Source organism: Gopherus flavomarginatus, chromosome 6 (genome assembly GCF_025201925.1).
Source record: "Gopherus flavomarginatus isolate rGopFla2 chromosome 6, rGopFla2.mat.asm, whole genome shotgun sequence".
NCBI lineage: Eukaryota > Metazoa > Chordata > Testudines > Testudinidae > Gopherus > Gopherus flavomarginatus.
Window position 1 is genome coordinate 30546946 of NC_066622.1, and position 12566 is coordinate 30559511.

The 12566-nt window shown below is 54.7% G+C and overlaps 1 protein-coding gene across 6 annotated transcripts in view; it reads right to left on the reverse strand.

Moving 5' to 3' along the window:
• The window catches only part of PC (pyruvate carboxylase), a 242256-nt gene that overhangs the window by 109884 nt on the left and 119806 nt on the right, over nucleotides 1-12566 (reverse strand). For all 6 annotated transcript variants that reach the window (XM_050960406.1, XM_050960405.1, XM_050960407.1 and 3 more), the window contains one exon: nucleotides 3257-3375. In XM_050960406.1, the coding sequence (XP_050816363.1) occupies nucleotides 3257-3375 (119 nt within the window). The remainder of the gene's footprint in view (nucleotides 1-3256; nucleotides 3376-12566) is intronic.

Here is a 12566-nt window from a genome sequence, read left to right on the forward strand (position 1 = left end):
AGATTTTTCCAGTCCTTTGTTCCTGTAGAACCCAATGTGGCTGGAACATTAGACTGGAAGAGTTTGCAACAAAAACAGAATGCAGCATTCTGGGTTTTTGAATAAATAAGCCATGGCTCTCCACTTTGTCACCATTTGGGATTTCACGCCAGTAGTGTGTTGGATGGAAACTTCTATTCATTGTCTTTGGGGCACATGAAGTTTTTCACTTGCTGTGGCCCATGCAGTACAATGAAGTCCCTCAGGCTACTGCTCAAGTGGGTCCACAGTCCTGGATCATCTAGACTTACGGAACTAAACTCAGCGGCAGCAGTTTCTTGCACCTTCACCACACTCTTCTCTGATCTACACTTTTCTTCAGGAAAGTGCATCCATTTGAGATGGAGATGTGGATGTTGCAGTAGCTGCCAGGTCACCTGCACTCTGACTAACTGGAAGACAGGCATCTCCTCACCACTCAAATCCTCACTGGGGCCGGAAGGCTCACCGGGAACATTTGTGTCTATGTATCTCAGGAGAGCTCCTTCCTGCTTAGATAGAAAAGCTTCCTGTGCTTTCTTTCTTTTTCTGAATGTTGCCCCAGAAGGGCGCTTTCTTCTTTCACTCATGACTGCTGTTCTATGCCAGCTATAGTGGCTCTCAACACTCAGTTGAAGGGGACAAATAAGCAGGCTGGCAGCAGAGACTGACTGAGGGAAGATATCAGCGTCTTAAGGGCAGGGGCGGCTCTAGCTTTTTTGCCGTCCCAAGCACAGCAGGCAGGCTGCCTTCAGCGGCACGCCTGCGGGAAGTCCGTGGTCCCGCGGACATGGCGGCTTGCCTGCGGGAGATCCGCCGGTCCCACAGCTTCGGTGTACCCACCGCTGAATTGCCACTGAATTTGTGGGACCGGTGGACCTCCCGCAGGCATGCCGCCCTCGCAGAGACCGGCAGGGCACCCCCTGTGCAGGGCTCGCTCTACCATTTACGCAGCCTAGGCAATCGCCTAGGGCGCCAGAATAAGTGGTGGGCGCCGTTTTGCCGGAGGGGGCGTCAGGCGGCTCCGGTGAAGCTACCGCAGTGGTGCCTGCGGAGGGTCTGCTGGTCCTGCGGCACCGGTGGAGCTGCCGCAGTCGTGCCTGCGGACGGTCGGCTGCCTGCGTGGCTCCGGTGGAGCTGCTGCAGGCACGACTGCGGCAGCTCCACCGGATCCGCGGAGCGCCAGACCCTCTGCAGGCGCCACTGCGGCAGCTCCACCGGAGCCGCGGGACCAGCGCGCGGGGCGGCGAAATTGCTGTCCGCCTAGGGCGCTCAAACCCCTAGCACTGGTTCTGCCCCTGTGGCTTGTCACCCCAGGCATGCGAGCGCTGGTGCCTGGAGCCGCCACTGCTTAAGGGCCTTCCTGCCTCCTACTACTTCAGCTGACTGCCTGTTCTCAGGTGGGTTCAGGGAAGCAGCAGGAAACAGAAAGCTCCCTGAGAAGCTGGTGTTAATCAGTTCAGGTGCCTGAGGGTGCTAGAGGAGTACATAAGAGGGTCCTCCCCTTCTCTCTCCCTGCTGCTTTCTGTTACTCTCTCTCACCTTTTCTCCTGCCTGCCTGTTATGTCTCTTGCACCCTCCTTCCTGCAGCCCAGCACTCCACCATCTCTGTGCATCTAGAGCAGAGAGAATACATACGCACCAGCAGCAGACACAATTTTCTACACTCTGGGTCCTAGTGGCACCTCCCCACAGTCTGGCACCTGAGGCGGCCGCTCCAGTTCGCCTCAGACGGGCAGTGTCAGAAAAATGTTGCTTGGAAACTTATTCCAGTTTGATTTAAGGAGACTTACTTTGTCTATGTGGGCATGCCATGTTGACAATTTGTGTTTTAACAGCTAGGAAGCTTTGATTTTGTGAATCTCAGCCTCTCCTGTCGTTCAATAATTATTGTCTCACTCCCCCATTCTGTGACCCTCCCCATAATTTCCTGCAACTGTGAACTTTTCAATCAATAAAAATTGTAAAAAGCTTTAAAATAAACATCGCTATTATCGGTCGCTATAAACAATGAAAAATTCAAATCAAATTTGGCCAAACCCTCTATATAAACAGCAACAGTACGCCAGGTGAATCACAATTTTAGCACATAGCATGACTCAGGCACCTAGCATTCTTGTGCCTCATGATATTTAGTTCTTTTCTTAAAGCACCAGCTCCCGGGGTCATGAACATATGAGAAACTCAACTTTTTTTTTTTCTTTTTGGAGATAGTTTTCTAACCCTCGCAGTGGGGGAGAAAACCTGGAAAAGATTAACATTAAGGGCTCCAAAACCAGAAGGAAAACTAAAAAAACAAGATGAATGTTCAAAAATCTCATTATTTCCTAAGCCAATTTCCTGCTTTTAAAAAACCTTCTTGCTGTGTTTTTTAAGCCAAGCTCATAATGTTTAAGCCAAGGGGGTGATATTTCTGGGGATCTCTGATTTTTTTCTGCACCAACCTGATGATTTTCAAGATGACCTGACTTGTGAATTTGGAACACCCAAGCCTCAGAGCCTCTGATGTTGCTGGTGGCAGCTCTGCTGAAACATCAGCCAAGCTGAGAGGAAGGATTTCCTTCTTCCCCTCCCAGGCGGAGTGTGGGGGCTCCCACTGCTCCTTTACAGCACGGAGCCTAAAGCTGTGTGCGTGAAAACATGTCCCGGCTTTGGGGAGGTGAATGCTGCGAGTTCAGCCCAATGTCTTGGTCTGCATCTAACTGCAAACGCGACATCCACCTTTAACAACCTGCTGAACTGCCTGCTCATACAACAGCAACCAAGATGTGGTCTAGCTCTCTGGAGCATATCACACAAGGCTACGAGACACGGTGCAGGGCTATTCTAGTCTATAGGTTATATGCAGATGGAATTTGGCTTGCATTAGCACTAGGAGCCCCAGTCATGGGCCATAACCCATTGTGCCAGGTGCTGTACAAATACAGAACAGAGTGGAAAGACAGGTTCTGGGGCATACCTGACTGGCTGGGCCCATTAGTCTGATCTGGGATGGCAGGATGGGAGGCCGAGCTAGATGGGCCTATTGGTCTGAGATGGGGCAGCAAGCAGTGTTTGGATTCAGTGCACCCTCTTCCCCGCTCCATCCCATATGTCACATTCCCACACTCCTCCATCCTCTCATCTCCTCCTCCCAAGGGCTAATACCACCTCCCTGCTCCTACTCCATATCCCTCTGTTTAGACAGCTAAGAAGGTGCCCCACCACGGCAGACTGGGGAGCAAGAGGCATCACTTACTCTGTGATCTCTTCTGTCACCGTGTGCTCCACTTGAAGCCGGGAATTCACCTCAATGAAGTAGTGTTTGCCATGTTTATCTACCAGGAACTCCACGGTGCCAGCATTTTCATATCCTACCTGCAAGGAGATAAGTGATTCGTGAGGGTCTGAGCATTCTAACTGTGTCTCTCAGAGGCAAATATATACAGAGTGGTTGTGGTCTGGGTTAGGGCACAGGACTGGGAAACAGGGCCACTGTGTCTGGTCTAGTGGTTAGAGCAGAGTGACTGGGACACTGGGCTCCAGGGATCTATCCTTGATGCTGGAAGGGGAGTGGGGTCTAGTGGTTGGAGCAGGGTGGGGCTGAAAATAAGGACTCCTGGGTTTATTCCTGGCTCTATGCGGGGACTAGGGTTGAGTGGACAGAGGAGGGCTGGAAGTCAGGACTCCTGGGTTCTGTTTCCCTTGCCCTGCCTCTGAAGATGCAAGTGGCAAGGTCCCTCTCGGCCAAGTGGGATGAGGATCCCACCCCCAGGAGATGGGTGAGGGAGGGCATCCCAGGGACAAACAAGCAGACAGGTGAGTGGCTGTCGTGGCCTCATTCTTTCCCTGGCGGTTAGCATGTGACACCTTCTCAGGGTGGCTTGGCTGGCTGGCTTGCAGCCCAATCCCGATTGAGTGCAATCAGACATCATTAGAATATGGCTTTTAATTAGATCCCAGCCCTCCCAACCAAAGCACTTGACTCCAGAAGATGCTGCGCAGGGAGATTTCAGATGCCGGGAGGTGACACTAATGTAGCTTGCGTGATTAGCAATAATGTAACATTCATACACCACTGGCTGCCAGGTTTTCATCCCTAGGAGCAGCTGAGCAGAGTTTGGGACAGGAGGAAAAGCTGGACCTACTCATATTAACTTGGCTGGGAATCAGGGCCTCCCCATCCAGCGCCCCCTATCCAGCCTAGACCCTGTGACGAAGAACAAGGGGGGACGGGGGGGCTTCTCCATTGGGCTGGGTGCTGCCCAGAGACACAGTCCCTACCCTAAAGAGCTTACTACCCAAACAGGCAAAGGGTGGGCTGGAGATAGGGTTAGCAACTGTCTAATCACACAAATGCAAACACCCTTGCCCCGCCCCCTGCCCCATCCCTTCCCTGAGGCCTTGCCCCTTCTCCAAGACCCTGCCCCGCTCATTCCATCCCCCCTCCCTCTGTTACTCACTCTCCCCTACCCTCACTCACTTTCACCGAGCTGGGGCAGGGGGTTGGGGTGCACGAGGGGATGCAGGGTGTAGGCTCTGGGAGGGAGTTTGGGTGTGGGAGGGGGCTCAGGGCTAGGGTAGGGGGTTAGGGTGCAGGAAGGGGTTTCGGGTGCAGGAGGGGGTGCTGGCTCTGGGAGGGGGCTCAGGGCTGGGGCAGCAGGCTGGGGTTCAGGAGGGGATGGGGGTGGCGGCGCTTACCTCGAGCAGCTCCCAGTCGATGGCACAGCATGGCTAAGCTAGGCTCCCTGGCCCCACACTGCTCCTGGAAGCAGTTGGCACATCCCTGTGGCCCTTGGGGTGGGGAAGGCCAGGTGGTTTCACATGCTGCCCCCCACAGCTCCCATTGGCTGCGGTCCTATTGGCCGCGGAGTCCCTCCAGGGGCTGCAGGGACATGCTGGCTGCTTCTGGGAGCAGCGTGGAGCCAGGGCAGGCAGCGAGCCTGCCTTAGCCCCGCTGTGCAGCCAGACTTTTAGCTGCTAAAATCTCCCGGTTTGGCTTCAGTAGCCTCCGGGAGATAGAGTCTGATTCTGGGAGACTCCTGGCGAAAGCAGAAGGGTTGGCGACCCTACCTGGAGAACTGAGGCGCAGAGCGGGGAATGTCAATAGCAGAGCTGGGAATAGAAAACACGTGTCCTGACCCCTAGCCCAGTGCTCTTTCCTCTGTGCCACAGCCTTCCTGCTGAGCGTCCTTCCTGCTATCCATTGTCCATTAAGAGCATTTCTTGCATCTTCCTATGGAGCAGTGAGACTTGGCCCCTGCTGGAGAGGGGATATGGCCAAGGCTGGGCCCACTGACCTGCTCGTGTGCAGGGGAACTGTGCGGGCTACCGGGCTAGATGGGTCACTGGGCTGATCCAGGGCAGCAGGTGGTCTAGACGGGCCCATTGGTCCAGTCCAGGCTGGCGGAGGGGGCCGGATATTGAGTAGATGGGACCATTGCTCTGGTATTTACTAAGCTACCCCTGGTGAGCCAAAACACTGGGCATCGGGGATGTGTGTTTGCTGCAGTGAAACCACAGGCACACAGATCCTCCCCTCCCAATCTCCCACGCTTCCCTTTGATATCCCCCCCCGCCGGCCCTCTCCCCATCCTCCTCACCCTCTGCCCAGTGGCCCACATCTCCTCTAGGACACAGCTTTCAAAGCCATTCCCCACAACCCGTCCCCCACTGCTCTGTGCCATTCCTGGGCCTCTCAACCTCTTCCCAGCTCAGCTTCCCTTTGCCTTATCCGATGTGACTCAAACGCGCCCTGCAGAGCACACGTTGTTTGCATTCACGTTGGCCTTAACCCAGGCTATTTGCAAGAACCGTTTCTTTCCCCGCATCTGTCCAAGGATCCCAGCTAATGAAAGAATCACGGCTGCTGCCAACGAGAGCTCGGAATCCCTGTGGCACGACTGGGACAGGGGTTAATGTTACTTTGCAATCAGAGGAGGATGGAAGGAAAGACAATTTCTCTCTCTGTGTCACTTTCCCCCTAGCACTGGCATCTAGTGTGACTGCAGCAACTGCAGTGCTTTCTCTGCCAGCTGCTGCGTCCTCCATCCTAGCAGGCGACGTGCAGGCAGAGGTACGCTCTGTTAAATCCAGAGAGGTCCGGGTAAAATGTAACAGGGGAAGTGTGGAGGATTGGCACATGCCTAGCTGCTGCTGGCAGGCCATTCAAGGGGTAGATGCTATGCTGAGAGCCCCGCTCACTCCAGGAGGTCAGGAGGAGACACTTTCCACTGCATGCAATCTCACAACCCTGGGTCCCCTTGGAGGGAGATACACAGCTGTGCCTCCACCACTCAGCCTGTGCCCAGAGGTGCTGATGATCACCCCCCTGCTTCGCACTGTTCATTACTCTGGGGGTTCCAGCCGAGGCCCTGAGCGGGATGGGGGCCGCCAGCGAGAAGAGCTCCCTGGCCCAAAGAACCTGCAGTCTAATTAGACAAAGCTTGGGAGGAGAATCAGCTCCTCGGGGGAGGCAGGCCTAGCCCTCAGGTCTCTTCCCTGCCAGTGCAGTGCTCCAGCCATTAAGCCGAAGTGGGATCAGCTATCCTGCCTCTCCACTTCAGGTTCCAAAGGGTTCTCTGGGAACGCTGACAAAGTTAGCAGGCCTGCCTCTCTGGATGAACGGTTCCTTACAGGAGAGACATTAACTAGCCATAATGGAAGCAGAGCTCTCAGCCAAGGGCCCTAGGATAAGTGGGTAATTTCAGCATGGCAATAAGCACCGCTGTAGAGTCTTCATCCCTCCTCACTTCAATCAGAAATAAACACGCCATTCTCTGGGGAGCCCAGCCACTGGAACGGAGTGAGGGATAGGCTGAGGCTGCCACTATCTATGCCATGGGAAGGGGGTACTGAGTTCTTTGGGGCCCTCTTAGCGGTTTTTCGGTAATACCTGAGATTCCCACTGTGCCAGGCGCTGCACAGATCCTGGCCAAGATCAGGGCCTCATTGTGCCAGGCACTGCCCAGACACATGAGAGCATCCCTGCCCTGAAGCCAGCAGCTGTTCATACTCCGCTTACTCCTCTCCCTCACAAAGCTGAGGATGGAACACAGGCCCCATGACAAGGGCATCTCCCCCAGCAATGGCTGGGAAGGAGGTCCCACTTCTCTGCCCTCCACATGGTTATGATCAGCAGCAAGGCAGAGCAGGTTGCAGGTGTCTGGCATAAGCTCCTCTGACTCCTGAGGGACTGTGGGGTAATCCTCACACTGCAATATCAAGACCCCACCCCACAGCAATAGGTTTAAAGGTGATCCCACTGAAGGGCAGCAGTGATAACTTCTGAGGTGCAGGGTGCCAGGTGCCAAGCACAGACTGCTCCCTCATGGATAGAGCCCTGCCAAATTCACAATCCATTTCGGTCTATTTCATGGTTATAGGATTTTTTAAATTGTAAATTTCATGATTTCAGCTATTTAAATATGAAATGTCATGGTGATCCCTCTCCCAGAGCTGAGGACTGAACCCAGGAATCCTGATTCTCAGGCCCTCTTTCTAATCCCTAGATTCCCTTCCCATAGCAGAGGACAGAATCCATAAAGCCCTCAGTCCTGCCCCACCTTCTCCAGCATCTAGACTCCCCTTCTCCTCCAAGCTGCAGGAATAGAACACAGATGTTCTGGCTCCCAGTCCCTACTCCCCACTCTAACCCACTAGACCCCACTCCCTTCCCAGAGTAGAGGAAAAAATCTAGAAGTCCTGAGCACCAGTCTAATACCCTCACTGAATCTGTGTGTGTGTGTGTGTGTGTGAGATCCAGGTGACACGAGGACAGAAGCCGTGGCTGTTGTGTCTGCCCGTCTCTCGCAGATGCACCAGCAGCTCGGGCGATGCGTGTGAGCAGGGGACATGTCGAGGAACATGATTAACTGTAGCATCGCTGCGTCCCGCTGAACAGATGCTGCGCTGCAGTAGCAAGTGCTTGGAAAACAAGGGAGGAGTGGCCAGCGTGCCAGAGTGAAAGTCAGGACGCCTGGCTTCTATTGCCAGCTCTGGGGGGCAAGAGGGGTCTAGTGGTAAGAGCAGGAGGTCAGGCTGGGCGTCAGGCCCCCAGGTTCTCTCTCTTCCATTCCCTGGCCTGTTTAAGACCCGGACGATGAATTACAGATACAAAATCTGCCTGGCCTCGTCACAGCCCTGGGGGTGACCTTGGGCTAGACTGACAGGGACCGGGACCTTCTCCTAGGACATCAGAGAGCATCTCTGCCCCAACCCATGCCTGCTAATTAAACAGGGAGCCCGTAAGCTGTGGTGGCTGGGAGTTCAAGGGGAGCTGAGGGTGGGGAAAATCCTTGAACGGAGCAACCAGCGGGGGTCAGTGCAAGGCTGGGAATTAAATAACACAGACCAGAGAATATGGATTAACTGTGCATTGCAATCTTCACAGGGCAGGGGGGAGCGGGCGCCAGACAGCTGTAAAGAGGATAATGAAGCATAGAGCTCATTAAAGATGTTTTAACTGTTCGGCGGCTCCTGAATTTTAAGAGGCATGGACAGCAATGATATTTTTCCCCCTTAAAGAGGCAGCCTGGCTGGGAAGCAGGACTCCTGGGTTCTATTCTCGGCTAGGGGAAGGGAGCGGGGTCTAGTGGGCTAGAGTGAGCAGTGCAGGAGGGCAGGACACCTGGATTCTATTTCCAGTTCTGCTACTTACTTACTGCAAGTCCCCTCTGTGTGCCTCAGTTTACCGGCCGACGCTTTGTTAATTTAGTCTGTAAGCTCTTGGGGGCAGAGACTGTCTCTCACTGAGACTGTGCAGCAGCTGGCATAATGGGAACCCCAATCTCAGTCAGGGTCTGTGCAGTACCTGGCTCACAGGGGACCTCTATCTCCATCAGGGCTCCAGAAATTTATTATAACACTGTGAATCCGAGCTCACTCTGCTGTCTTGAGTAGGTGGGGCTTATTTTGAGGGAGGAGCTCGCCCCGTGCCAGTGCAGACAGCTGGGAGAGGACACTAGCTCTTCCACACAGTAAGTGCGGACAACGTCTGGTTTACAACCACGCTTCACAACCTGCGTCCTCCAGGTTTGAATGCTGGAATCACTTCTCCCCACCGTGCGGTTATCTTCCAATGTGCCGGGGTCACATGCCAATGCTCGGGGGCTGTGCCGAGGTATCTGTTCTTACTGTCCCGAGCTGCCAAACCCCACTCCCACCTCCAGTGATGTAAATGCAGTGTAAAAAGAGCACCTTCATCTGCTCCCTGCTGGCGCTGGCTCACATCAGACTGTGGAGGCTTTTCTACCCCTGCTGTGGCTGAAGATCAGAGAGGGAGCATCTGGGGAAGGGAGAGCCCCACATGAACATGGGTCATGCATCACAGGAGTTCCTGGCTAAGAAAGACATTAGGCTAGTGACACAGGCATTGGACTAGGAGCTGGCATCTACTCCTGGCTCTGCCACTGACCTACTGTGTGACTTTGGGAAAGTCCCTTCCCTGCTCTGTGCCTTTATTTTCCCATCCCCCTTTTGTCTATGGTGAGATGCCGGACTTCAGAGTTCTATACCCAGTTTTGGGAGAGGAGCAGAGATTGGTAGTTACAGAAAAAGAATCTGAGAATCAGGACTCCTGGGTTCTATTCCTGGCTCTGGGAGAGGAGCGTGACTAGAACCCAGGAGTCCTGACTCCCACCTCTGCTTCTCTAACCACTAAACCCCACTCCCCACCTACAGCTGGGAATAGAACCCAAAAGTCCTGACTCCTAGCCCAGTGCTCTAACAATGGAGATCAGCACCACCCTACTTGCCTATGTTTCAAACTAGCACCAGGGCTTGACTTCTCCACCCCACCTCGAGACATGAGCAACACCCCAGTCGTCTGTTGATTCCTATAAAGAGATGCTCCACATGGAAATGCATCTGTGTTTCCTGTAGCTTAAATTACCTGCTAACGAACTTGAGAAGAAATAATCTCTTAATTATCTATTTAAGAAAAAATGTAGTACAGGCAGCCTAATCAAATATCATTTTGATCATTAAATGAAAGCACATTACGAGGCGATTGAGTGGGTTTAAGAGCGGGATCAGCAAGGCTGTAGCTTCCTGCGCATCAGCAGCTGGAGAAAAGACAGGGTAGCTACATGCATAATAGACATTAGATAAGGCTGCCAGGCTGGCAGTCAGAATGCCTGAGTCCTATCTCCACTTCTGAGAGGGGAGTGGGGGCTAGTGGTTAGAGCAGCAGGGCCGCTAGGAACCTAGATTCCCTTCCAACTGAGCCACCAAACTTACAGGGTGAACTTTACCGAGCCCCTTTACCTCAGTTTCTGCTGTCACGCTCTCTTTACACTGTGAGCTCTGTAGGACAGGGACTGTCACTCAGGGTGTGTCTGTGTGGCACCCAGCCCAGTGGGGCCCCCAATCACACTCAGGGTCTGTGTGGCACCCACCAAGACAGGGCCCCTGATTGCAGTCAGGGTCTGTGCAGCACCTGGCACGATAGGGCCCCCGATCTCAGTCAAGGCCTCTGGGAGCTTCCACAACCCCACCAATACCAGATTTGCAGGAGACAAATTTAGGCCTTTGTGATGTCGGTCCTTTCCTGCCTTAGGTGGGGGGCACATGAGGCCATGCACAATCCCCCGCAGTTTGCAGCAGCACTCCCAGAAGCCCTTGCACCCGAGGCTGCATACCCAGCTGGTGGGAAAGCCATCCCTGCACTGCACACGCGTGGATCAGACCCAGGAGCCTCCTGATTCAGGGAGCCTGCTCCCAAGCATCCCTATTATTTCAGGTAGAAAGGCTGGTGGAGGGATGTATTCAAATGAGGTGATGTATATTCAAATATGCAAATCAGGGCACTGTCTTATTTGCACAGAGTACCCAACTCTGCACCCTAATGGGGCATGGTGGATGTGCTAGTCTGCAGTGAGGGCGCGGTGAAGTGGCTGAGCAATGAAGCCAAGGAGACATGAAAGCAGCTGGGGTTTGAAGGGGATCTGGGAACGTAAAGGAGATTGATCAATGGCCCCGCTCTGTGGCTGGTGTCTCATCTGCTCCCTCTGATGTCTCTTTCCAGAGGAATCCCCCACTGAACCTGCTCAGGGCCGGCTTTAGGCCAATTCCACCAATTCCCCTGAATCGGGCCCCGCACCTAAGAGGGCCCCACGCCAAGCCCCGGTACGGTGTACGGGCAAGAGCCTGTGCGCTGTACCAGGGCAGTCTGGCTTCCCCAGGGGGCAATTTAAAGCGCCTGGGGCTCCCAGCAGGGGCTGGTGCCCCAGGCCCTTTAAATTGCCACCAGAGCCCCACTGTTGGAGCCCTGGGGTAGGGCTGCAGGGCTTTGGGGGCTATTTAAAAAGTCCGAGGCTCCCCTTGCTTCTACCGCACCGGCCCTTTAAATAGCCGCTGGAGCCCTGCCGCTTCCTCAGGGTTCCCGCAGCTATTTAAAGGACCAGGGCAGTAGAAGCAGGGGAACCCCAAGCCCTTTAAATAGCCCCCGAGCTCCTGCTACTGCTGCTACCCTGGTGGGGGAGGGAGGAGGAAGGGGCACTTATCGTACAGAATGGGCTGTACCCCCTGTACTCGCACCCTCTGCCCACAGCCAGCCCCTGCTGCACCCCTGCCCACACCAGCCCCGCACCCTCTGCCCTGCCCACAGCCTGCCCCTGCCTACAGCCAGTCCCGCACCCTCTGTCCTGCCTGCAACCAGCCCTGCACCCCCGCCCTGTCTCCAGCCAGCCCCACACCCCCTGCCCTGCCCGCAGCCAGCCCTGCACCCCCTGCCCGTACCAGCCCTGCTGCTGCCTGCCGCCAGCCCTGCACCCCCTGCCCGCAGCCAGCCCCTGCTGCCGCACTCCCTGCCCTGTCTCAAACCAACCCCTGCCACACCCCGTGTGGTCCTGCCCTGTCTCCAGCCAACCCCTGCCGCATCCCCCTGCCTGAAGCCAGCCAGTCCCACACTCCTCTGTCTCCAGCCCTGCCAACCCCTGCCGCGCACCCTCCTGCGGCCCTGCCTGAAGCCAGTCAGCCCACCCCACACCCCCTTGTCTCCAGCCAGCCCCACACTCCTTGCCCTGCCTGCAGCCAGACCCTACCTCCAGCCAGCCCCTGCCCTGCCTCCAGCCAGGCCCCATGTCCACTGGTGCCCTGCAGTTCCCAGGGCAGTAACCCTGCACACTTGCTTCAATGAGGGGGTCAGGGAGCAGCTGGGACCCACACATGTGCACACCCTAGGGTGACCAGACACCAAGTGTGAAAAATTGGGGTGGGGGGGTAATAGGAGCCTATATAATAAAAAGACCCAAAAATTGGGACTGTCCCTATAAAATTGGGACATCTGGTCACCCTAGCACACCCCCAGGGAGTGGCGGGGACCCGCACATGTGAAACGGAGCTCATTTCTAGTTCAGGCCCATCTTTTAAAAAAAGAACTTTAGGTAGGGTTAACGTACAGCCGCATTTTCCCGGACATGTCAGGCTTTTTGGTTCTTAAATCACCATCCAGGAAAATACGGAAGTATGGTAGCCCTATTGGTACAAAAAATACATGCTGTGGCACATCTCTTAAATCAGAACTTTTTATAGGGAACTGGTTGCTAAGAAATGAAAGGCTTTTTTTT